The 26,955-nt window shown below is 48.2% G+C and overlaps 1 protein-coding gene across 2 annotated transcripts in view; it reads left to right on the top strand.

Annotated features, from left to right (window-relative positions):
- Positions 1-3,327: 3,327 nt before the first annotated feature.
- LOC137167545 (zinc finger protein 271-like) overlaps positions 3,328-26,955 on the top strand; it is a 65,948-nt gene continuing 42,320 nt past the window's right edge. The window contains exons 1-3 of one of the 2 annotated variants that reach the window (XM_067569763.1): positions 3,328-4,338; positions 7,411-7,414; positions 20,694-21,387. In XM_067569763.1, the coding sequence (XP_067425864.1) occupies positions 3,423-4,338; positions 7,411-7,414; positions 20,694-21,387 (1,614 nt within the window). In that variant the 5' untranslated portion in view covers positions 3,328-3,422. The remainder of the gene's footprint in view (positions 4,339-7,410; positions 7,415-20,693; positions 21,388-26,955) is intronic. The other variant, XM_067569762.1, reaches the window with a different exon arrangement.

Here is a 26,955-nt window from a genome sequence, read left to right as displayed (position 1 = left end):
GAGGGAAAGTAAGGACATTAACAAATAAAGGAGGGGATGAAATTAACGATGGGTTGGAGATACAAACTTTCAAAAACAATCTCTTTAAACAAATCACTGTCTGGAGTGATTATGGACATTAACAGCATGGATCTATAATGAGCAAATTTGGACAGCCAAATTTTACAAATTGTTCAGATTGGCTTGGGTTTATGCAAATAGTTGTACTTGGAAAGAGGTTTCTAGTGTGTTGCTGTGAGGATTTAAAAGAGTAAATATCATGTCAATGAAATTCATGGAAGGTACTCAAGTTCTGGAGACTCTGCCATCCTCAGAAATATTAAAGAGCAAGTACAACGGGAGCTAAGATTACTTACTGGCTGGAGAGGAGATACAGCAGACAGCTGCAAACTGGCTGCTTGAGGGCAACAGTTGCCTGTATCTGCACAGGTAAAGGACCAGCAACTCCTCAAAACATCCTAGAAAAGCGCAGCCCAACTCTGGGATTTGGTAAGATCCAGGCATTCACAGAGGAATCAGTGTTTCTGTGTCACAGCCTATGGATTTGCCCCCAAACCCATTGTAGGCAATGGAAAGATTCCCACAGACAGGTGGAGCTAAATGACAGAATAAAGGGCCACACAACAAAATTAGGATTGGAAAAAAACTGGGAAAGTTTTAAGTTTAATTTGAAGAATATTTGTGGTGTGACAAACACACTTGTTTCTTGACATCAGGGAAGAATTCCAGATTTCCAGGTGACCCTTCTTCAGTGCTGCTCTTGCAGCCTGAAAAAACTCCCCCTGGGCCTGCTGTCAGGATAATTATCCCCTGGATGTGCTGGGGGAAGCTGCCCCCTCCCCAATCTGAGCTTCCTGAAGCCTTGTCCAGGCCTGCCCCCGAGGAGCACGCATGCTCACTACAACCCAAGTCACAACCCCTGCAGGTAACAGTAACCGGCAGTGCCAGCAACGCATCTGCCTGCTGCAAACACCAGCAGAGGGGGGCCGCGGGGTGAGCCCCTGGCAGTGAGGCGGGGCGTCTCGCCAGGACGAGGTATCATGGCCCGGGACAGCAAAACAGCCTAAAATACCCGCAGCTGCTAAAAAACCCGCAACTGGGAATAACAAACAGCCCGATTCCGCGAGACAGCCCAGCATTTGGCGGGCAACAACAGCCCGGTCCCGGGGGGCGGCGGTGGTCGCTCGCTGTTACAGGCTGAGCTTCCGGGTCAGAGCCAGGCACAGACTCTATCGGCTCATTGCTGCTGGGGGATCAGCGGCTGCCTCCCGTCCCAGCGGGTCTGTGCGGGGAGAGCCCTGCACTAGCGCCCCTCTGTGCCCAGCCCGGAGGGACTTTCTCCGCTGGCTGGAACCAGCCCCTGGGGCAGCCCCGGGCTCTGCCGACACCAGCTCCCGAGCCGCAGGCTGCAGGTGAGGGGAGAGACCCGGGGAAAGTGCCGGGGCCGGGCAGGAAAGTGACTCTGCCCAAACGGCCCCTCCTCGCCCCATCTCTGCTCCCGGGTGTCTGCGGGTCCCGGAGCTGCTGCCCCTACGCACGGACACAGCCAGGCTCTGACCCCTTAGCGCCTGCAGGGGCCGATCCTGCCCCGGGAGCGCGAACGGGCCAGGGACCGAGTCTCCGGCGCAGAGGGGAGGGAGAGAGACTGGCAGGAGCAATACGTGGGGAGGGAGATTGTCCTTGCCTCTCTTCCCATTAAGAAAGACACCGAAGCACATAGAGACAGAGGAAAGGACTGAATCAGCAGGGAGGAGTTGACGGCGTGTCTATACGAGCTGCTGAGCTGTGTTCTGGGCTGCTCCACCTGAACTTGTGGGCACATTATGTAATGAGCTAATTTGCATAAATGTATATAAACATAAACTTCAGTAAGTATCTTTATTATCCCGGCTTTGCAAAATGTGTCAGGTCCCCTGTGTGTGTATCCTTGAATTTACCCTAGAAACCAGGTCTCCCACTATATGGGTTAAAGGGGTGCCCTACCAAAGGAAGGTTGTCTCTTCTCTGCCCCTCCTCGTTGCACTAGCCGGCTCCAGGAGGTTTGGAGTGGCAGCTAAATGATGAAAGAATAATTGATTTTTCAGTTTGGTGGCTGAATTTTTTTAAAAAAGGTGAGTTTTGAACCAGAACTGAATTTTTTCATGGTTTCTCACTGAAAGTATGTTGTTTGTGTCAAACAAAATGCCATTTTGAAATGAAATGCTAATGTGCTTAATTTAAAAAATATTGGGGGAAAATTTGGGGGGACCAAAGCTATGCACTGATGGGATTTACCAGATAGTTTTGGTGCCCTGAAAAATGCAATTTTCAATGAATTTACTATTCCCCAGAAAAAATTTGCTCCAGCTCTTATGCAGCAGTCACATAAATGGGGCGTTGACGTTTTTGTGGCCATGTCCCCTAACCCTGCTTACAGCACATCTAGATGTTACCGTGGTGATAAAGTTAGTTGCCTGATTCCTGTCTATCCTGTTGCTCCAATTGTGGCTACTGATAGTGGAGCTGCTTCTGTATGGGTGCACTGGTAGTAGATTTCCAAAATAAAACATGTACTCTAGACGAAGCCGAAGAAGGTTGGTCTAAAATCCTGGAACAGTCTGTGTAACAAATATTCAGCAAATACATAATAAACCCTAATGTAGCCTGTTCTCTTTCTCTTGAGCAGGATTTCCAATGCCCAGACATGATATGACATCCCAGCTGGAGTGAGGGAAAGCACCATGTGTCCTGAAACTTCAAGTTCCAAGAAAAGGAAGATCCTGAGAGGCACCTGCACAGGTGAGGAAGTGGTTAAACCAACTCAAAAGGCTTCCAAGGCCTCATGAGCTCTCTTAGTGCACCTCAGCTCACTCAGTATTGTCACCAGTACGTGTTGTATTCTCATGGCAGACATCACTCATGGCTTCCCACCCATCCTGGTTGATATCTGGCCACTAACCTTTCCTTTGTGTACTCTCATGAGATTCATAGAGTCTAAGGCTGGAAGGGACCATTATGATAATCTAGTCTGATGTCCTGTATAACACAGGCCAGAGAACTTCCCACAAATAATTCCTAGAACAGATCTTGTAGAAAAACATCCAATCCTGATTTAAAAATTGTCCATGATGGAGAATCCGCCACAAGACTTAGTAAAGAGTTCCAGTGGTTAATTACTCTCTCTCTTAAAAATGCATGTCTTATTTCCAGCATGAATTTGTTTATTTTCAATTTCAGCCTGTTGAAGCAGAGTTTTCCCTAATACCCACTTTTCTGAGGGAACTCAGTTCCTGATTTTGAATGTTACCAACAGGGATTTATAGTTTGGGGTTTGATTTTGTTTTTTCTGAAAAACCCCTTCCCATCCCCCTCTCTCGGGTTCCCATTCCCACCAGCACAGGGAATGACTCCTGTCTGGATCCTCTGTCCCAGCAGGTGATAGGATGGTGAGGGAGAAAGGGGAGGAGAATCCTTCACAGAAAGGTCCTGAGCAAGTGGTATCACAAGGGAGGGTATCAGGAAGATACAAAGGGAACATTTCTCAGAGTCCTGAACAGGAAAAAGCCTGTGACAGTCAGAGTGGGCCAGTTATGGAGAATGGAAACCCTCTAAGGAAGAGAGTGAGTAAGTCTACTCGCAAGACAATCAAGAAGCCCAAAGAAATTGCACAGCCAAGACACACCAGTGGAAAGAGATCAAACATATGTGTTGAATGTGGGAAAAACTTCCTTTGGAGATCAAGGCTGATTACCCATCAGAGACTGCACACAGGAGAGAAACCCTACAAGTGTGACTGTGGGAAAAGCTTCAACGAGAGCTCAGCCCTTACTGTGCACCAGAGGATTCACACGGGAGAAAAGCCTTTTAAATGCCCTGACTGTGGGAAAAGTTTCAGTCAGAGCTCAAACCTCATTCAGCATCAGAGAATCCACACAGAAGAGAAACCCTACAAGTGTTGTGACTGTGGGAAAAGCTTCAATGACAGCAGGCACCTCATTAGACACCAGAAATCTCATGTTTCTGGAGAGAAGCCCTACAAGTGCACTGACTGCGGGAAAAGCTTCAGCCAGAAATCAGATCTTATTAGACATAAGGGAACCCACATCAGGGAGAAACCCTACAAATGCCCCGACTGTGAGAAAAGCTTCAGCCAGAGCTCAGACCTCATTAGACACCAGAGAACCCACTCAGGAGAGAAGCCCTATAAATGCCCTGAGTGTGGGAAAATATTCAGCCAGAGCTCAAACCTTATCACCCACCAGAGAATCCACACAGGAGAGAAACCCTACACGTGCCATGACTGTGGGAAAAGCTTCGGCCGGAGCTCAGCCCTTGTTAGACATCAAAGGATCCACTTGAGTTAACCCTCCACATTTGGGGCCCTGCCACATTCAAATCTGCGATGAAGTACATGGTGTGAAGGTTGGATGGAGACCAATGTATGTTGGGAGATGGAGGGGAAGCTGCCTGTTGCTGGGATCATTGTGGGGCAGTGTTGGGAAACAGAGGATACTGGTGCTGTTGTTTTTTTGCAGTGCCTCCACCACCTCCTTGTCCTGGGACATCTCTGGGTTGGAAGGAGGAGACAGGAATTGAATGGAACCTGGTGGGGGCTCCCCAGGTGGAGGATCATTCTGGGAACTGGGTATGGTGCCCCAACCTGGGGGTATGTAGTCTCTCCACTCTGAGAATAGGAGACTCTGCAAGGAAACCCCACATACATTGAAGGAAGTCGATAAGCAGCCAGAGTGGAGAGCAACATCACCAGTAGGGGATGGGCCTGACTGATGTGGCTTTATTTAAACTGATGGAGCAGGAGGGAGGCTGCAGGAGAGCTGAAAATAATACATGCTTGATAAATGGTAGATGTCTTAGTGCAACACAATGAGACAAACACTGCCAGCCCTCCCGCCCACATATCATATACACAAAATGCTGGTTTTGCCTGCTGAATGCATCCTCAGACATGTATACACCCAATGCCAGCTGTGCCCGCTGAATGCATCCCCATCAACACGACAATTAACTCCTCATGTGTAACACTGAGTGTTCAGAGGCAAAAAGCTCAGTTTGCTGTGCAAAAGAGTTTGTCAGCTGGCTGTGCCAGGGACTATGTAGTAGGTTGGGAAAAGATTCCCTCTGGAACTGTTGAGTCTCTAAGTACAAATGAGGTTGTGGAGCCTACACCAATTAAGTGACTGTGAGATAGTCCCCAGCTTCACCCATTACTTGCTTCTACCAGGAATGGGGACTTCTAAAGCGGGCAGGGGTAGGCAGTCCTGTCCTGACAAGGATCTTTCCTCTCTTGATGCTGGCCTGGCAAGATCCCTGAGGTCCTGACTGGCAGTATAAAGATGCCTTGTGTCGGCAGCTGACAGTGCCACTCTGACTGGAGCTTTGAGTTTGGAGCTGTGTTGGGGCTTCTGTCTCTCTGAAGCTACCCTGGTGGTCTGCCCAACTTCAGGGCTCCCTCTTCTCAGCCTTGGCTCCCTTTCGTTTGGGGAAAAGGCCCTGGCTTCTGATGGATTTGAAGGGCTCAGGTATCATCACTGACTAGTCAAAAACAGAGAAGAGGGAAAATTGTGGAAAAATTTGAAATTTTTGTTTTATTTTTTATTTTTCAATTTGTTGTGACATTTTCAATCAAAAAGTTGCATTTGTCTTTTATTGTTCTCCATTTTTGAAATAATAAATGTTCATAAAATTAGTTATTTTGGGGTCCTATAGTCTCTTAGAGTTTTAGAAGGAAGCAAATCAAAATTTTAAAAAGCTTGCTTTTTTATTTTATTTCAAAACTGGGAAATGGGAAACAAAGTTTTGAAGAAAATTTTAGGAAAAATAATTTCAAAAACAGTTTTTTGGTGGTGATGTTCTGGGCCAAAGCCAGGCATTTATTTAAAATGAAAATATGTTTTGCTAAAAAAATTCCCACCATCTCTAACCACCAGTCTCTTTAGAGGAAATGAAAGCCAAAAACCAGTGTAGGAATCAAACCTACAGTCTTCAGGATTGGAGTTAAGCACTTCAGCCACTCAGCTAACAGAAAAATATAGATTACAGCCCAGCCTTACAATAGGGTGGAACTATATTGTGGGAAGTGGTGACTAAAAAAAATCTGGGGTTCATGGTGATTAATCAACTGAACGTGAGCTCCCACTGTGACATTGTAGCCAAAAGGGCTAATGCCATCCTTGAATGCATAAACAGGGAAATGTTGCGTAGAACTAGAGAGGTTATTTTTCCTCTGCACTTGACACTGGGGTGACCACTGGAATATTGGGTCCAGTTGTGGTGCCCACGATTCAAGAAGGATGTTGATAAATGGGAGATGGTTCAGAGAAGAGCCATGACAGTGTTTAAAGGATTAGAAAATATGCCTTGTAATGAGAGACTGCAGGAGCTCAATCTATTTAGCTTAACAGAGGGAAGGTTAAGGGGTGACTTGATCACAGCCTATAAGTAGCTACATGAGGAACAAATATTTAATAATGGTCTCTTCATTCCAGCAGAGAAAGGTCTAACATAATCCAATGACTAGATGTTGAAGCTAGGCAAATTCAGCCTGGAAATAAGGCATAGATTTTTAACAGTGAGAGTAATTAGCCATTGGAACACTTTACCAAATCTTGTGGCAGATTCTCCATCACTGACTACTTTTAAATCAGGATTGGATGTTTTTCTAACAGATCTGCTCTAGGAATTATTTGGGGGGAGTTCTCTGGCCTTTGTTATACAGGAGGTCAGATTAGATCACAGTGGTCTCATTTGAAATCTATGAAACTATTAATCTACTGGGTATATGGGAACAAGTGCTGCTGATGTGGGTTAGACATGTTCTGCTCAGGCCCAGTTGGTGGGGGAATGCCTAGCTTGAGAATCCTTTCAGGACTTAGATATGAGCAAGGGCTCTGAGCAGCTTGTTAGCTGTGTGGCACCATTGTGTATGTCCCCTGACAGAAATTTAGGTTCTTACAGGGTCAGGTGGCAGGTGAGCAGAGGTTTTGTGATTGCCATTCACACTTAAATGTTGGATTTAGGCACCTAAAGTGGCAGTTAGCTCCCTAAATCCCCTTGTGAAATGGGTTGTTAGGCACTTTTGAAAATCTGCCTTAATGTCTGAGAGTTCCGTAAACCTCCCCCGCTTGTATTTTTTTTCTCCAAGTACAAAAATTGAATAAATTGATCACACTCCCTCTGACCTCTGTCTCAGTAGTGCTAGGAAGCAGGGGGTAGCTGCTGCAGTACCTAGGATGCACAGGAGATGGGGATGGGTGGTTTTCCACTCTGCGCAATTCTAGATACTCTGTGCCCGCAGAAAACTAAGACTGGCACAATGGACAGGAATCCAGAAGACATCCCAAGGTGGCTGCTCAACCAGGCTGTTATCAGTGTAACTCCACTGACTGCAGTGAGATTACTCCTGATTTACAGCGGGGTGAATGAGAGGGAACTGAGCCCCAGTGACACCAATGATTTACACCACTGTGAGAGAACTGGGGTCATTCCAGAAGTTCTCATGTGTGCTGGAGTGTGAGTGATTGGGAGGGGGCTGTGTTTGATGTCAGGTGTATATGAATCTCAAGGCTGAGAGAGTGAGGCCTGTTCAGTGAGATATTGTCAAATTTAGCCAGGTCACCTTGCAGTTTACAGAGACCTGCAGAATCCAGAGACTTACCCAAGTGACATCAATTCCTACCCTGCTGGCCGGAATCACATTCGACACAGAACCATGGAGCAGAAACCAGCAGCATATCCACCCTACCCCTGGGGCAGAGCCACATAACTCAGGCAGCAGGCTGAGATCAGAGATCGGAATTAACTCCTGTTTATGAAGTGCCCAAAGTATTAGTGATAGTTAGAATTGTTCATTCGTCTCTCCTCCCTTTGGGTCTTTCCTGCACTCAGAGTTTGTGCCTGTCTATTCTCCACTCCAGGGAATAACTGGGCCCATGGGAGCACTCCAGAGTCACTGGTTTGAGTGAAATCAACCCCCAGAAGGATCCCAGAGCTGCAAACACTTTGTTCCTTTCACTCCAGATCAGGGTTCCCCTGAGGGAATCTGGGGCTGGCGGCAGGGAAAGAGTTAACTCAGGAGGAATCGGCCCCAGGGACCCTTCTGGGACGGAGGGAAAGTGAGCATTCCTCCAGGCAGGGACAGCACAGTATGGAGCCCAAGAGCCTGGGAAGGAGAGACAGTGATGGGAAGGGGTCTCCTACCACAGGGAGCACTGGCTGCTGGGGCAGTGCAGAGAATTAGGAGCAGAGTCCCAGACACTCCTCGGGGAGCTAGTCACAGAGGACACAATCAGCAGTTCCTGCCCCCTGGCTCCGGTTCCCCCAAGTTTTGCATTCTTCACACTGGGAGAGGAAACTCCTCCACCAAAGGGATCCAGAGCTGCAGGATCTAACTCAGGAGCACTGCAGGGAGAGAGCAGAGAGAAATCATCTCCTGGCTGTGGGGCTAGACTGTTGGGGGGATTTTCTCTGCCAGGCTCCAGGGTGTCTCCAGTGACAGCCTGGCAACCTCAGGGTCCAGGATGGGAAATGCTCTACCAGGATCCAGGACAGTTTGCCTCTGGGAGCAGCTTGGGGAGTGGCCTGAAATCAAGGGGTGCAATCAAAAGAGAGGGATACTCCTCATTCTTTGTGAAAATACCATGTTTACCAGCTTCCCACTAATCCCACAAGGCCTGAACCAGTTTAATGGGATGAGAAGAACAAACAGCTCCATCCTAAAACCCCACCCCTACACAGCACCACGCTCTGGAATGGTGCCACTGAGAATCAAGCCTAAATGATCCAAGAGGGAAAGACACTAGGTCTGGGGCAATGGCTACACTCCGTTGTTTGTGAGAGGCTAGCGTCGTTACTCTCCTCAGACTGGAAAAATATTGAGAGTACAGGTGGTTGTGAAATGGACGTCCGATGCTGCCCAGAAATTAGAGGATTGGGAAAAAATTGTGCCGAATTGATGAAAATCTCAGCACTTGACATTTTTCACAGACTAGAAGCCCACAATATTTCTGCAGCAGGAGGATTTTGGTGTTTTCAAAATGAAATATGCTGGCTATGTTCCCATAACTTTTAGGAACCTGGAAACTCTGGGATCCCTGGCTCTTGGCAGCCAGCCAAAGAGACAGGTGGGCAGGCAGACAGACAGGAAATTATTCATGTGGGTTTGACCAGAGACCTGCCTGGTTTCCCTCAAAATCAACACATTCTTGCAGACTGGTTCAATTTAACAAAGCAGTGTTTTCCAATGGAAAAACATTTCACCAGAAAAATTTTGACCCACTCTGAAAGTGACCGTGTTGGGTGACACCTGACATCCAGTGTTTTAACCTGGAAGTTGTTACAACCTCTCTCAATACTTGGCCACTCTCAGGCTATATTTTGAGGAAGCCACTTTCTTCTGGGTTATTTCATTATTATTGTCTGGAATAATTAAAGGATTTACTTAATAGATTCATAGAGTTTAAAGCCAGAAGGGACCATTAGTTCATCTAGTCTGTCCTCCAAACCCTTATGTTTTACCCAGTTACCTCTGTATTGAGCCAAATATCTTGTGTTTGGCTAAAAGCATATTTTCCAGAAAGACATCCAGTCTTGATTTGAAGACATCGAGAGATGGAGAATCCACTGCTTCTTCTGAGAGCCTATTCCAGTGATAATCACTCTCACTGGTTATTTCTAATATAAATGTGTCTGGCTTCAGCTTCCAGTGGCTAGTTCTTGTTAGGCTTTTCTCCTCACTCACAGCAGCCTGGGTAGATGTTCAAAACATGATCCTATTGCCACTTGGTAGCCTGGAGTCCCCATCTACATTTCCTGTTGGAAATCATCAAAACATTTCATCTCAACATTATTAATTAATTATAATTATACTGTATTCAAAATGAAAGGTTTCAGTAAGGTCAAAATTAAAAAAAAAAAAGAAAAAAAAAGAAAAAAAAAAGGGAATACATCATTTCACTGAAAATTCTGAGGTTTCTACTTTGTCCTGATTCAGGATGAAATAAAATTTCAGAATCTTGGAATTTCCTGTAGAATGGGAATTCTATTTTTCAACCAGCTCTTCTCGTGAGGAAGGTACAACTTAGTACATTGTATTCCTGTTTTGGTAAAAGATAGCTCAAACTAAACCCAGAGGCCGAGCAATTCCAGCCAACACAGCTAAAAATCACAGTTCACTGTCTCAACCGCTCAACACACATTTCACCAGCTTTAATCACATCTCGCCAGTGTGAGAAGATGCAGCAGGTGGATTTTACAAACAAGAATTAGGAGAAGAGGCTGGGAAGGAGGCAGGTTACACTGATAAATGATGACGTGGTCACCTAGGCCAGCTGCAGCACAACACAGTGAAGAAGAATTCAATGAAGAAGTTGATGTGGGGGCTCTTGTTTATTTCTTTGACCTCTACTCATTTCATTAGTTACAATGAGTTTGTGCCTCTGCCCCATTCAATAATGTAATTGTTTATCCTCTACCTACTGTGAATGACTTTTTTCTGTCTGTTTCCTTTTTAATTTTGGGACCCCAAAGTTCACCCCTTTGATGGGGACAAGAGCCCCAGGTAATTCCTTATCCACACACAAACTCACATGGGTCTGATTAAAAGTAAGCAAACCCCTCAAGCTATACCAAGCCAAGCCCAGATGGAACTGCACTGCTTTAAATCAGTTTATAATCCCACCTTTAGGGCTTGTCTAAATGGGAAACTGACTGGTATCACTATTCCAGCATCAGTATTCTTCTATCACTATTCCAGATAGCACCCTTTGTGGACACTCTTAATTCCAGAAAAGGAGAAAGTGCATAGGGTGTTTCACTCTGGAATAATTATAGCACTTGAAATTCAAATTCTTCCTTATTCCAGAATAATCTCTGTATGTGGAGAAGCCCTTAGGCTATGGTAACTTTCTGTGTGTGCAGAGCAGGCTTAACCAATTTAAATTAAAGAAAAGGAGCCTGAATTAGAGAGCGTTCACACAGCCTACTAAACCAGGTTAAAATCACCCCACAAATTAAATGGCTGTGGATTAGCCCTAACTCTCTCCCTCCAGCTCTGTTTCATGTGCAGTAAAAGCTGGAATTGGCCAGAGGCCTTCCCTTCCTTTGGGGCCTGGGGTGGATTTGGAAGGTTTCTTTTCCAAGTCGCTTTTCTGCTGAGCAAACAGATCTGATTTCTGAATGACGCTTCTTCTGCATATGGGGCATTTATAGTGTGGATCCGCTGGTGCCTGCTGAGATTCAAACTCTGAGGGAAGCTTTTCTCACAGTCAGGACATTTATAGGGATTCTCCTCCATGTGAGTTCTCTGCTGGGAAGCCAGGCTGGATCCATTGTGGGACCTTTTTCTACAGCCACTTGTGTGGCTTGCCCTCCATGTGGGTTCACTCATGCAAAAGAAGGCTTGAGATATGAACAGCCTTTTTGACTTTCAGGACACATGTACGGTCACTCTCCCATGTGGTTTCTGTGGTGTCTGGTCAGGTTGGAGCTGTGGCTGAAGGCTTTCCCGCAGTGCGTGCATTTGTAAGGCTGTTGCCCTGTGTGGGTCCTCTGGTATGTAACGAGGGTGGAGCTCCGATTGAAGTCTGGGCAGATGAGGGGTTTATTGCCTGTGTGGGCTAGTTGGTGCCTCAGGAACCCAGAGCTGTTCTTGAAACATTTTGTGCAGTCGGGGCATTCATAGGGTCTCTCTTCCGTGTGCACTCTCTGGTGAATGATGAGGTTCAAGCTCCGGCTGAACCTTTTCCCACACTCCTCACATTTGTAGGGTTTCTCTCTGGCACTGTTGTGACTCCTCTGATGCAGGCTGAGGGCAGAGGTGAAGGGGAAGCTTTGCCCACATTTGCCACAGGTGAGTGATTTCTGCTCAGCAAGGTTTCTTTGCTGGACAGCTTCATGGAGATTTTTGGCCCCTTTTCCCATGAGTGGATTTATCATGTGTCTCCCTCAGTGGTTTCCCTCATGTTTTTCTGGCCTGCGCTGACTCTCACAGGCTTCTCACTGTTCTGGGAAATGGTCCTTTTAGCTCTTCTCGATACCATCCCATGCAGTTCCACTTGCTCAGACCTTCCTGCCTCCGTCCTCTCCCCTTGCAATAACCAGAGCCTTCTGGTGGTCACAGCTAATGACCTCCCTGCCCACACACACACACGCTCTGAGGACAGAAACAGGAAAAGGGGGAGGATGTGAGTGGGGTGGGAAGATCTGGGTCAGGTCAGAATCCTTTCCTTCTTCCTGAACAGAGAGAAACCTCCAGAGTGAATGAACCAGAGACAAAGCCCCACAGAAATGTGCCCTCTGTTGCCATCCAGGACTCTGGGAAGTCCCTGGGACCATGTGCCCATCAGCCCAGGATCCTTTTATTTTGGGGATACCCTGGGACAGCCCTAGATCCATGTAAAATCCTTCTCTCATTCTCGAGGAGTCTCAGATATCCATCCCTGCCTGCTGCACACAAGGGGGAAGGGCTAATGATGATGCAGCCATGATCATTAGAGTCCCCTTTAAGGGGCCCTCGTTGACCAGGGGAGAGCTAGCTGAATAGGTTTGATAGTCATGGCCTCATAGGGACCCAAGATCCATTGAGCCTCATGGGTCTCTGGGAAGAGGAATGAGTGGCTGAAGGCAGGTGGCCTTGTAAGTGGGCAGGACACATCTGAGACTCTGATTGGAGCTATCAGAGGCAACCAGTGCCGGGACTTGAGATGACCATGAGCTGGGAGTTCTTATAACAGGGCAGGGTACCTACTAAGGGCTGGAGGGCCTGCGGTTGAAGGGGCACATGTGAGTTAAATTAGCTGTTTCCTTTTAAAGAGTGGAGTGGAAGAGCTCAGGAAATTCTAGAGTGAGGAAGGCTCCTGCAGGGAAGACCCTGATATGAGGGTATTTCCTCGGTGAGGAAGGGCTGGGCGTTGCCTGCTAACACAGGAAAGACACTGCAGAGACTGTTTATAGGGAGCACAGAAGCTGCCTGGGAAGAGTGGGCTCCAGCAAGGAAACTTGGAACTCGGGAAATGAGACAACAGGCAGGAAAGGCCTGGAGAATGGATGGATTTCAGAACTTTATTCTGAATGCTTGTTAACTTAATAAAGCACAGAAATGGGCAAGGGCTCTATGCAGTTTATGGACCATTCCAGTAAATGGAGGCAGGAGGGGAAATGGAGCAGGTTGCTTGTAGTGTGACCCTAGACAGAGCATTTGAGGTGGCCTGCCCAGTTAGGATGGCAGTTGGGTCTTTACTCCCCTTTCTGTTGTTAGAGCAGTTTAGGTTGGTGTCTTTTTATGCCCTGCACATACAGTCCTCACTCACGCAAAGAGAATTTATCAAGATATTTTAGATTCAATAGTACAAGTTTTAGGAAAGAGCTCACTTTAAGAAACTAACAAGATGGAATCCACTTATGCCACACTAAACAGTGCTATACCATTACCATAACAGTAAAGGAAAAATTTCTCTCTACCTCTATCTAACTTATATAATAGAACAAGGAATCTATATCTGATTTGTCTGCACAGCTCCTGGGGAGGGCTCACAGAAGCAGCAGGAGGGATGCGGAGAAATTAGGAAAGAGAATCATAGAAGATGAGGGTTGGAAGGGATCACAGGAAGTCATCTACTCCAACCCCCTGGACCAACCCCAATTAAATCATCCCAGCTAGGGCTTTATCAACCTGGGCCTTAAAGACCTCTAAGATGGAGATTCCACCACCTCCCTAGGCAACCCATTCCAGTGCTTCATCACCCTCCTAGTGAAAAAGCTTTTCCTAATATCCAACCTAGACCTTCCCCACTGCAACTTGAGACCGTTGCTCCTTGTTCTGTCACCTGCCACCACTGAGAACAGCCTAGCTCCATCCTCCCTGAAACCCCCCTTTCAGGTAGTTGAAGGCTGCTATCAAATCCCTCCACACTCTTCTCTTCTGCAGACTAAACAAGCCTAGTTTCCTCAGCCTCTCCTCATAATTCATGTGCTCCAGCCCCCTAATCATTTTTGTTGCCCTCCACTGGACTCTCTCCAATTTGTCCACATCCTTCCTGCAGTGAGGGGTGGACACAATACTCCAAATGTGGCCTCACCAATGCTGAATAGAGGGGAATAATCAATTCCCTCCATCTGCTGGCAATGCTTCTACTAATGCAGCTCAATATGCCGTTAGCCTACTTGGCAATAAAAGCACAGTGTTGACTTATATCCAGCTTCTTGTCCACTGCAACCCCCAGTCCTTTTTCTGTAGAACTGCTGCCTAGCCCATCAGTTCCCAGTCTGTAGCAGTGCATGGGATTCTTCTGTCCTAATTGCAGGACTCTGCACTTGTCCATGTTGAATCTCTTCAGATTTCTTTTGGCCCAATCCTCCAATTTGCCTAGGTCACTCTGTATCCTATCTCTACTTTCCAGGGTATCTACTGCTCCCGCCAGCTTAGTGTCATCTGCAAACTTGCTGAGGTGCAATCCACTCCATTCTCCAGATCATTAATGAGGATACTGAAGAAAACTGGCCCCAGCACCGACCCCTGGGGCACTCCACGTGTTATCGGCTGCCAACTAGACATCGAGCTGTTTATTACCACTCACTGAGCCCAATGATCTAGACAGCTCTCTATCCACCTTATAGTCCAGTTGTCCACCCGTACTTCTGTAACTTGCTGAAAAGAATCGTGTGGGAGATATATCAAAAGCTTTGCTAAAGTCAAGATATGGAAATGTGAGGCTGAGTCTCTGGAGAAATGTGCTGGCAATGAGATCTATGGGGCCAGGAATCATCTTCCCAGCGTGGAAGCAGTTTGGGGGTTTGGCCCTAAGGAGTCAATGGAAGGGTTTGGTACAAGGGTGGGGGTCGTCTGTTTCCTTCCATATTATGGGCAATGTCAGCAGGGATTTGACATTTTTGGCATGGGCTTGGTGTGCTTAGTTCCCTACTCCAATGACAGTGAGAGAACCAGGTGTTCTGCTAAAAACAGCTCCACTCAGTGTGATAGCACCAGCTCTGTTTGCTCACTGACATTCCTGATTTCTGTTACATTCTATTCCGATTAATATAAGTTATATTAATTCTATAGCCTGGACTGTAGGTAAACAACCTGATCTCAGTGAATTCTGGGGAAATATGTTATGTGGGATCATTGAAACAATTTCATCATATGTATATTTTATGTGTAACAGCAGAGAACTAGACATGATGATGGTCATGTCTTGGAATCTAAAAGAATACATAAATTACAGCAAATGGCCACAGCTGAGTGGCTCAGTGAGGGTTTCTCTTCAAAGCAGTGTCGTCTAGTGGATGGAGCAATGGACTCAGGAGACTGGGTTCCATTCCTGGCTCTGCCACTGGCCTGTTGGGTGACCTTGGGAAAGTTATTTTCCAGCGGTGTGACTCAGTTTCCCCATCTGTCACATGGGGATTCTATATGGACTTCTTTTGGAAAGTGCTCTGAGCTGTGCTGATGAAAAGCACTAGATATCATTGTAGTGCTCTGCGACTGATTCTGATCTCCCTCACATGGATGTAAAATCAGGAGCAGATTCTCAGAAGTCAAAGCTGAGTAAAACTGATGCATGTGAGAGGAGAATCAGGCCTTCTAAATCCATGATGGAGTAATAGCGCTTGGTCTACAGTTAACGGTGTAATTAGATTTCTGGTATTTTGCCCTCTCCCCTCTAAAATCCAAAACAAATGTTACATTGGCCTCAACATTAGCATGCTAGATCTGGTCTGAGGCAGACGTTGACTAGACAGTTAGAAGGGGATCTGCCAGGGGGTTCTTGAATGAAGACCTATCCACCCACCCTAATATTAACACTATAGATGTAAATACATGTTCAACATTCTATAGTTTCCCCCTCCCTCCAGATTATAGGGAAAACACAGCAAAAAGGAGAGTGGACAAACAGATATTCGTGGGCTCTCCCAACTGGGATGTAGGGTCTTGGGCCATCAAGCAGGACAGGGACCTCCTCACCTCTTGCAACGTATGGCACTTTCTGGAACTCTTCCAGCCCAGGGGATAGCAGGAGCCCTGAGCCTCTCATTTATACTGTCTAAAATCCATCTTTTGCCCCTTCCTCTGCACAGACAGGCTGTGCTTAATTTGGAATGAAAGAGGTGCCCAGGCTCAGGCAATGTGTTTACTTTCATAACTGATGCAGCAAGGCCAGAGGTGCCTGGGCTCAACCCTGGCAAGCCCGGGTGCAGACTAAGCCCTGCAGGTGGCTCACAGGGCCACCGCAGCTCAGGGAACCTTGGCACAGGGAAAATAAATAAATAAATAAATATTTTTTCCTGCAAAAGGTTGATAAGGAGACAGAAGCAGCAGACCCCTGGAAACCCCCATTGATTTCAATGGGATCAGGATTTCACCCTTGTTTGGGGGAGGAGGTGGAAGACCTGGGAGTGAGTATTTTGTAGTGTCTATTTGCATCCAGAGGCGCATGGTGGGAGGTGCGAGTCAGGGTGTGTCTGAGCACTGGAGGGAATGGGAGCCAGTACAGATCTCAGGGATCTGCTCCCTTTCCCTCTGCAGCAGCATCAAGTGCGGGGATAATTCAGACAAAGAGTCTCTGCCCTACTTGTCATCACACACCCACACACTCCAGCTACCCACGGGGGAGAAAAGCCTCAGCTGGGATTGGAGACACTGAAAATTGCCAACCCTCCAGGAATTACAGATTAATTTTAATGAAAGATGATGCCATGTGAGGAAACCTCCAGGAATACCTCCACTTAAAACTGGCAACCCGGCTGCTCCGGCAGAGAGCGGGTTAACGAAATGACCCAGCAACACCAGAGGGCTCCTTTGCTACGGGGGGAGGCTGCTGCTGCTGCTCTAATACTCAGCAGCACATCGGGGGTTGAACTTCCTGGGTCAGACGCCGCTGCTGCCGCCCGTCTCCATTGTGTGATCTGGGAGCCCGGCTCAGCTGCTGCTGCCCAACGGGTCTGTGCGGGGAGAGCCCTGCACCAGCGCCCCTCTGTGCCCAGCCCGGGGGACTTTCTCCGCTGGCTGGAACCAGCCCCTGGGGCAGCCCCGGGCTCTGCCGACACCAGCTCCCGAGCCGCAGACTGCAGGTGAGGGGACAGACCCGGGGAAAGTGCCGGGGTCGTGCAGGAAAGTGACTCTGCGCCCACGGCCCCTCCTCGCCCCATCTCTGCTCCCGGGTGTCTGCGGGTCCCGGAGCTGCTGCCCCCACGCACGGACACAGCCAGGCTCTCGCTCTCACAGCCAGGCCCCCCGGCGCCCCGTTGCTCCGACCGTGCAGGGAATCAGCTGAGGACCCAGCCCTGGGGGTTCGCTGGCTGAGTCTGCACTTTGCCCCCATCCCCACTCTCCGCAGTATCCCCGTACAGCGCCCACCTGCCCCAGCCGGGCCGCTCCCCACCCCACATTCAGCTCCAAAACGCATCCTGCCAGGTGTGTCTGTGCGGGTCTGCAGCAAGAGGAGCAGGGCTGGGGACTGAGCTTCCCATAGGTCCAAGGTCCCCCACCCCTCTGTCACACCGCCCTTCCCCCCCCTCCCCCCCCCCAAAGTAACAGGCACAGGGAGAGGCCGGGGAAGCTGGGAGGAATATAACTCCCAGGCAAGAAGATTGCCCACAGCTCCCATCCATGCTCCTCTCAACATGAATAGATGCTATAGAATAGTCACTTCCAGGTCTTGCACCTCCTGCCCCAAACAAGGGTGAAATCCTGATCCCATTGAAATCAATGGTGGCTTCCCAAGGGGCTGCTGCTTCCATCTCTTTATCAACCTTTTCCTGCAAAAGTCCTTTTTTAGCCTGTGCCAAGGATCCCTGAACTGCGGTGGCCCCGTGAGCCCTGTTTGCAGTGCTTTGTCTGAACCAGGGCTGAGCCCCAGCACCTCTCGGCTTGCTGCATCCGTTATGAAAGTAAACACATTGCCTGGGCCTGGGCACCTCTTTCATTCCAAATTCAGCACGGCCTGTCTGTGCAGAGAAAGCGGCAAGAGATGTCAGTCAGGGTTTTCTGGCTCAGAAGTGGTACAGGATGATTATGAGTCACCAATGTGACCTGACCGCAAAACAGGCGAATACGATCCTAGGATATATCAGGCGAGGTGTTTCCACTAGAGCAAGGGAAGTGCAGATGTCATTGTGCGAGGCACTGGTGAGACCTCCTTTGAATACTGTGTTCAATCCTGGTCACCAATGTCCAGGAAAGAGGAATTCAAACTGGTGTAGGTGCAAAGTATGGCTGGTAGGATGCTCAGGGGAATGGAGGACTTTTCTTCTGAGAGGAGACTAGAAGAGAAGAGCTTGACTTGTTTAGCTTAGCAAAATGCAGCTGAGTGGGGATGTGATTACTCTATAAATACATTGGGGGGTGCACCAGGGAGGGAGAAGAATTATTTAGGCTAAAGGACAACATTAAACAAGGACAAATGAGGATAAACTGGCCATGAACAAATTCAGGCGAGACATTAAAAGAAGGTTTCTAACCATCAGAGGGATGTGGTTCTGGAACAATCTCCCAATACTGATTGTGGGGACAAACAACTTAATTCGTTTTAAGAGAGTGCTGGACAGTTTGATGAGTGGGATTGTGCTGTGGGATTACATGTGATGGCAGGGGGAAGGGGTCAGTTGGCCTTGGAGTCCTTTCCAGTTTCTGGCTTATGTTCCTAAAACACATGCTTCAGGGCTTCAGCTCAGGGGTCAGGAAGAGATTCCTCCCAATGTATTCTGGGAGATTGGGGGGCTTTTTTAGTCTGTTTCGTTTGAAGTATGGCCATGGCTGGAGATGGGACACTAGCCAAAGAGGGCAGGACTCTGAGGTGGCACTGAGCATTCTCTCTGTCAGGTGCTTGGCTGGCTAGTTCTTGCTCACATGCTCAAGGTCTAATTGATCGCCATATCTGGGGCTGGGAAGGAGTTTTCTGGCAGTGATTCTAGGGTTTTTCCACATTTCTCTGCTTCGTATGGGTACTGGTCACTTGCCAGGGTTATCTGTGTATATCTCACTTAAATCATTCCCCTGCCATTGCGGGGGCCTCAAGCACTGGTGAACCTCAGTTCCTCCTGTTCTCTGCCTGTAACACATAATAGTCTAGTCTCCTGTCAGGGCTCTCTAGGGGGGTGCGGAGCCCAGGGCAAAGCACACTGTGTGGGCCCCCCAGCCCAGCTCCAGTGGCATACCCTGGGTCTCTGGCGCCCAGGGCCAAGCCTTCATTTGTGCCTCCCCCTCAGGCCTCAGACCCCCCCTGCACAGGGCAGGAGGTGTCCTCGGCTCCCACAAGATGGTGCCGCCCCCCAGCTGCCTCGGGGGAGAGGGGGAAATCTGTACTTGTGGGATGGGGCATGGGGGAACATGCCGATTACCTCCTACTGTGTAGGGCGGCACAGCCAGCTCTGGCCAGGCTCCACTGCCGCCCTCCATCCCGCACACTTACCAGCCATGCGGCACCCAGCTCTCCTGCTCCAGCCCCGCAGCCCAGCACTGGCTCAGATGGGGCAGCTTCACCTTCTGGCCTGGGGAGGACGCCGGGTCAGTCCTTCATGATATGCAGCAGGGACAGAGAGTGCAAGAGGCTCTGGGAGTGACTGGCTGAGTCCCTCATCCCCGCTGCACATCGTGAAAGGCCGGTGCCCCCCCACAGGCCAGCGCCCGGGGGCCTGGCCCGCTCAGTACATGACTGTCCAGCTCCCGCCCAGTCCAGCGTGCAGCTGGGAGGCAGGTTGCAGCCACCTGCCTCCCACCTAGTTTTTGTTCCCAGCTGGAAGGCGGGCTGCAGCTGGCCGCCACCTGCCTCCCTCCCGGTCTGGAGCGGGGCTCCCCAAAGCATGGGGCCCGGGGCAGTCGCCCTGATCCGCCCTACCCTAGGGACAGCCCTGCCTGTGTGTTGTAATGTTTTGGTCTAATTCTGGTTGTTGGGCTTTGTGTGTGAGTGCTGAGCTGTACTGGTGGCCTGTGATGTGCAGGAAGTCAGCCAGGATGATCTGGTAACAGGCAGAGTGGACAATCCATCCTTGGGGTGGAGGTAGCATATATGCCAGGGCTTGCCAGGGGGCAGAGACCACACTCTCAGCTGTCAATCCATATCAGTCCAAAAAGCCCACTAGAATTTAAATGTGAATATACTTGCACAAATACACATATGTTTGCATACCCTCCCAGTAGAATTTAAATTGGTCATTGGTGATCAAATCAATCCAATCTGATATCTGGCTGTGGACCCTCCATACATTCCTCTGAAGAGGTGATTGTGGGAAATATATCTCGTGAGTTTTCCGTCTCCCCAGCAGATATTGTGATTAGTTCCCCTTTCTGGGGTTCCCTTTTCCACAGCCACAAGGAATGACTCCTGTCTGGATTCTCTCTCTGTCCCAGCAGGTGATGGGATGGTGAGTGAAGAGGAGGAGAAGAATTCTCAGCAGAAAGGTTCTGAGCAAGTGGAACTGCATGGGACAATACTGGGAAGAGTCGAAGGAGATGTTTCCCAGGGCCCTGAGCAGGGAGAAGCTTGTGAGAGTGAGCACAGGCCAGAGAGGGAGCATGGAAACCAGCCAGAGGCAAGACTGGGTAAATCCACTCGTGGGAAAAGAGGGGACAAGAATCTCCATGAAGCTGTCCAGCAAAGAAACCCTGCTGAGCAGAGATCACTCACCTGTGGTAAATGTGGGCAAAGCTTCCCCTGCACCTCTGCCCTCAGCCTGCATCAGAGGAGCCACAACAGTGCCAGAGAGAAACCCTACAAATGTGAGGAGTGTGGGAAAAGGTTCAGCCGGAGCTTGAACCTCATCATTCACCAGAGAGTGCACACAGGAGAGAGACCCTATAAATGCCCTGACTGCACAAAATGTTTCAAGAACAGCTCTGGGTTCCTGAGGCACCAACTAGCCCACACAGGCGATAAACCCTTCATCTGCCCAGACTGTGGGAAATGCTTCAATCGGAGCTCCACCCTTGTTACACACCAGAGGACCCACACAGGGCAACAGCCTTACAAATGCACGCACTGCGGGAAAGCCTTCAGCCAGAGCTCCAACCTGATCAGACACCAGAGAACCCATGGGGGAGAGCGACCGTACACGTGTCCTGACTGTGGGAAGAGCTTCACCCAGAGCTCCAACCTCATGACCCACCAGAGAATCCACACAGGAGAGAGACCCTACAAATGCACTGAGTGTGGGAAAGGCTTTGTTCAGATCGCAAGCCTTCTTTCCCATGAGCGAACCCATATGGAGGGGAAGCCCCATGAGTGTCCTGACTGCGGGAAAAGGTTCCGCTACAGCTCCAGCCTGGCTTCCCATCAGAGAACTCACACGGAGGAGAATCCCTATAAATGTCCCGACTGTGGGAAAAGCTTCCCTCAGAGCTCGAACCTCAGTAGGCATCAGCGGATCCACACAGGAGAAAAACCCTATGAATGCCCCGTGTGCGGGAGAAGCTTCATTCAGAAATCAAACCTGTTTGCTCATCAGAGAACCCACTTGGTAAACAAACCTCCCAAATCGCCTTCCAAATGAGGGCAAAGCCTCTGCCAGAGTCCAGGTTTTACTGCAGATGGTACAGTGCAGAAGGGCTCATTCACAACCATTTCATTTACAGGATGATTTTAGGCTGCGTGAACATGCTATAATCCAGGCTCATTTTGGTTTAGCCTAAATTGATTACGTCTGGTCTCTACAGAAAAAATTTAGCCCAGTCTGAGGGCTTCTCCAGACAGGGAAGCTATTCCAGAATAAGGGAGACTGTGAATATAAAGTTCTACATATATCCTGTAATGACACCCCATATGGACACACTCGTATTCTGGATTTAGGGTCCACATGAGGAGCTATTCTAGAATAGTGGTAGTCAATCAATATTCCCATGTAGACAAGCCCTAATTAAAGGTGGGATTATAAACGGATTTAGTTTAACTGCCATAGCTGTATGTGTGGGTGCTCTGATATCATTTCCAACCTTGACTGGCTTGGTTTAGCTTGAGGTGTTTGCACCATTTTAATTAGACCTATGTGAGTTTGTGTGTGGATAAGGACTTCGCTGGGGCAATGACCTTCACACCTATGAAAAGGGTGAACTTTGGGAACTAAAAAAAGGAAATAGGCAGAAAAGTCATTCACACTAGGTAGAGGATAATCAACTACATTATTGAACAAAGTAGTATCTATAAACTAATTGTAACCAATAGAATAGGTAGACATGAAAGAAACAAACAAGAACCGCCAAATCTATTCCATCATTGAATCCTTTCTTGCTCTGTTGTGATGTAGCTGGCTCAGGTAACCACATCATCATTTATCAGTGTTACCCTCCTCCTTCCAAGCCCCTATACCCACCACTGTTTGTAAAACTCACCTGCTGCATTCTCCCTCGTTGTGCAAATATGATTAAAGCTGGTGAAATATGTGTCAAGTGTGGTTAAAAGAGTGAAATGTAATTTTTATCTGCATTGGCTGGAATTGCTGAAAATTGGCTTTGGAGTGTAGTTTGAGCTATTTTTTACCATAAGAGAAATACAATGTATTAAGGTGCACCTTCCTCAAGAGGAGAGTTTGTCACAAACGGAATTCCCATTGCACAGAAAATTCCAAGATTCTGACATTTCATTTCATCCCTACTCGGGACAAAAAGTAGAAATCTCTGAATTTTTCAGAAAATGAAATATCGAGAAAAATTTCATTTTGACATTATTGAAATGTTTTGGTAAGGTCTAAACATTTTATTTTAATGTTATAATTTGACTATATTTCATTATATCATATTATTATAGACCCATAGACATTTGGGCTGGAAGTGACCTCAAGAGGTCATCTAGTCCAGCCTCCTGAGGTGAAGCAGGACCAAGTAAACGTAGACCATCTCAGATAGGTGTTTGTCCGGTGATGGGGATTATAATATAATATAGTTTAAATGATAAAATCAGATGTAAATGTTTCAATAATTTTCCATAGAAAATTGTAATGAAGTCAATATGTTCCTGAGAAATGTTTTGATTTAATCAGTTCAATATCTTTTGATGGAAAAACAATTTCATTGGAAAATTGTTGACCAGCTCCATTCTACTGGACAAACAAGACTGTTTCTGACTTTTTCACATGAAAACAAAAAGGCTGTGCTTATGGTTTTTGTACAATGTAATATTTTTAAGGAAGTGGAATAAGCAGTGTTACTCTCCTCACAGTTTTATCACCGGTCTTGCAATATTTGGTGTTTTATTAAAACCCTAGTTCCCAGAGTCATGTGTTTACGGATGTATCTCAGCTTCCACTGGTGGAAAAAAAAGTAAGTTTATAGACCTTGAGGCTGCAGAGAAAAGACACCAGAGAGCAAATGAAAAGAACCAACAGATATTACTTTTAAAAAATCATGAGATTTTTTTAAATGATCTTATATTTTGGGGGACTATGATTTTTGAATCTGTAGATTTGGCAATACTGAGAAGGGGTGGGGGTAGTTTTGAAAAGACAGCTGAGAAAAATAGCTACATTCCCCTTCTGGTAGGGGACAGAGACCAGTCTTTGTGAGAGAGAAAAATAATGTAGCAGAGGGGCAATGGAAAGTGCGGTTCAAAGTGCCAGGTGTATGTTCAACAAGACTAGCCAAAGGAATATTGAGGGTGAAAGCCTAGGCTAGAGGTTAAAAGGTCTTCTGAGGCCTGACAACTCAATACTGTAGTGTGAGGCAGAATTATTCAGTAGGGGAAAGAAAAACATCCCGTTTTCTTAAGAAGGTTTATTTAGGACACCTCAGGATGTCCACCCATTCCTGTTGAGTCCACAGATGGAATCCAGAGGGGGAAGCTTAGTCCCTGAGATCAATCTGTGGGGAAAGACCCAAGTTGAGCTAAATGTACAAAAGGGAGAATCCTGCTCCAGGCCGCACCCTGTTCCTGAGACCCCACCTGGGCAGACAGCAGTGCCGCCCGCTCCTTCAGTCAGAACACCTGAGACCTTCCACTGTGCCACCCAGGTAAGGATCCTGTGCAGACTCCCTCTAGGGAGTGAGGATTATGACAGCAGGCTCTTGCTAGAGCCCTGGGTTCCTTCCTAAACTCAGGCTCTGGCAAACTGGGACATGGCAGGTTATGGTGTCCCTTAGATTCTCCCTTAGAGAAGATTAGAAGAAAAAACAAAACCCAAGTGTTGGAAAACCAGGAAACTCAGAGTAGAGGTGATGACTCCCACCCGGTGCAGTCCCACAACCTTAACTCTGCCCCAGGGAGGGAGAACCTCCCTTTGCTTCAGCCAATGTGCAGCAAATGCTTCCCAGGTCAAGGGTGCTACATGGTGCACACAGCAAAGGGGAAATTCTCTGGCCTGTGTTTTGCATGAGATTAGACCAGATGATCTCATGGTCTCTTTTGGTCTTAAACTCAGGAATTTTGGTGTCTCACATGGCTGGGGCTTTTATTGGCTGGGTGGGGCTTGGAAGACCCACCTTTTCTATCCCATTCTCACTCGTGTGTGGGGGTGGCCTCTTGAACAGACCTTGTGGCTGCTTAGTTACATGCTGCATCCCTTTACAACCCCTGGGGCAGGGGGAGGGGAGGCGGAAGAGAGAGCAGGGAAGCTGGCAGCCATGGAGCTGTGAGGAGTGTAGCTACCAGCTGGAGGCAGCACTGAGTGGGGGCCTGGAGTTCATACATCACATTGGGGCCCTGTTCGGGGAGAAATGGCTCTACACACCCTTGGCTCCATGAGTGGGGGGAAGGGGAGGGGCAGCTGCAGCTCTGCCCCTCAGGAGGTTCCCAGTGGGTCTGCCAGGCTCCCCTTTTCCCCTACTCCAGGCAGGGCCACCTAGACACCGGTGCTGACCAAACATTTTCCGTCAAAGCGCTGTTCAGACTGAAAATTGGGTTATCACCAAAACGACATTTTCCACAGAGAGTGTCTGGTTTCCACAGGACATGCTTTTGTGGTCAGATACCAAACACCCACACACAGAAATATTTCTATATGGAAATGGTGCTGCAGTGCATCATGGGAACTCATGCTCAGTTGTTTGTCCTTTATGACCTCGAGGTCCTTTTACAATCCCTGCTTTCTAGGACACAGTCCCTCATTCCGTAGGTACAGCCTGCATTCCTTCGTCCTAGAAATATGACCTTGCATTTGGCTGCCTTAATACACTCCGCTTACCAAGCAATCCAGATCACTCTGTACGCCTGCCCTGTCCTCCTTTAACGATTATTTACCATCCCGCACATTTTGTTGGCAATGATTTTATATTTACTTCCAGATCATTGATGAAAAAATGTTGATTAGAATCAGGCCTAGGGCCAGTACCTGCAGAACCTCACTGGAAACACCCAAATTCCAGGATGATTCCCCATTGATTACCACTTTTTGAGATCTGTCAGTTAGCTAGTACTTAATCCATTTAATGTGTGCTCTACTGATACTGCATAGTGTTAATTTTTTAATCAGACCTGTCACAACTCAGGACAACTGCACCTGTGTTCCCCTTCTGTGGTCCCTGGAAGGCACCCACTCTCGGCTCTCAGCTCCTCATCTATCTCCTGTCTTGAGTACGCACTCTCTTCCTCCTGACCACGGGTTTTATCAGACTTCACAGTTCCCTGCTTAAACAGTGATATTTCCAGCAAACCAGACAGTCTGAACAGGCCAGCATCTGTGCTTTGCTTTCTCTTCAAAGTCTATGAAGAGGTGTAAATGACAGAAGTAACAAGTTACCACATAGCTCTTTATAAACATGCACATTTATCCCTACGATGGAAACATTACAGAGAAAACATATTAACAATAAACATTCCTACAAACATGATAAAAGCTCACCAGAAGTCACCTATCAATCTTTTGGGGCTTAACCTAAAATTAATATGTCAGCATACCTGGAGCCAGGGGTCGTCCTCAGATTCCCCAGGATAGGTGGCTAGTGGGAGTCCCACCAGTCCAGGAACTCCACGGGGCCATCAGCGGATGGCAGCTCCTCCAAGTCACAGGGCCCTGCTGGGTCCTCCGGTCCACTGGGCTCAGGCAGCTCTGGCGGGTCCCAGGTAACAGGCAGCTTCTCTAGGTCATGGCTGGCCTCGGGGGGTCCTTTCCAGTCACCAGTCTCCTGTAGCCCTTCTCAGTCGGTAAGGCCCTCGGTACTCCGGCCAGTGGAGGACTCATGCTGCCCTGCAGTGGGACCTGGGTTATGCTCAGGCCGCAGCCCCAGGGAAGAAGCATCCTTCTCCAGCAGCAGCTTCTCCCCAACTGAGCTGCTAGGCTGGCCTTTTATGCTTCCCCTCCCTGTGTTGGCCTCACCCTTCTGGTTCCAGGGTCTAAGACTTGCAGTTCCTGGGTTGGTCCAGCAAGGGCATCACGGTCCTTCCTTGGGCCCAGGCTCAGAGGAAGGCCACAGCACCTTGCTACACGTACCCTCTTCACGTCCAGCTCCCGGTCTCCGGAGCTGGCCTGTGCCCCTTCCCCTAAGTGTGACAAAGCGTCCGTGTTGGCATGGTCCCTATCTGCCCGGTGTTGAATGGTAAATACAAAGGGTTGAAGGCTGAGATACCAGCGCATCACTTGGGTGTTGGTTTCCTTCATTTGCTGTAGCCATCATAGGGGCGCATGGCCCATAATGACGACGAAGAGGCTCCCGAGGAGGTAGTATCGCAGTGATTTCTCAATTGTCCCATACTTTTGTTCATGGAGAAACAACTTGCAACTGATGTAGAGAATGGGGTGTTCCTCCCTTTTCATGTTCTGGGTGAGGACGGCACACAGCCCTACGGCCGAAGCGTCCAGTTGTACCAGGAAGGTGCGATTAAAATCGGGGCTGTAGAGGACGGGTTCATGGCAAAGAGCATCCTTTAGCATTGCAAACGCCTTGTCACATTCCAGGGTCCACCGGATGCAAAGCGGCTGGTTCTTCATAAGTAGGTCCATCAGGGGAGCGGCGATGGTGGCGAAGTTGGGCACAAATCGCCTGTAATAGCAAGCCAAACCTAAGAACTGCATCACCGCTTTTTCGTGGTCGGCCAGGGGTAT

This window comes from Emydura macquarii, unplaced genomic scaffold, assembly GCF_026122565.2.
Source record: "Emydura macquarii macquarii isolate MOO-44397 ecotype Brisbane River unplaced genomic scaffold, CSIRO-AGI_Emac_v2 contig_2935, whole genome shotgun sequence".
NCBI lineage: Eukaryota > Metazoa > Chordata > Testudines > Chelidae > Emydura > Emydura macquarii.
This window is presented reverse-complemented; position numbering and strand designations above follow the sequence as displayed.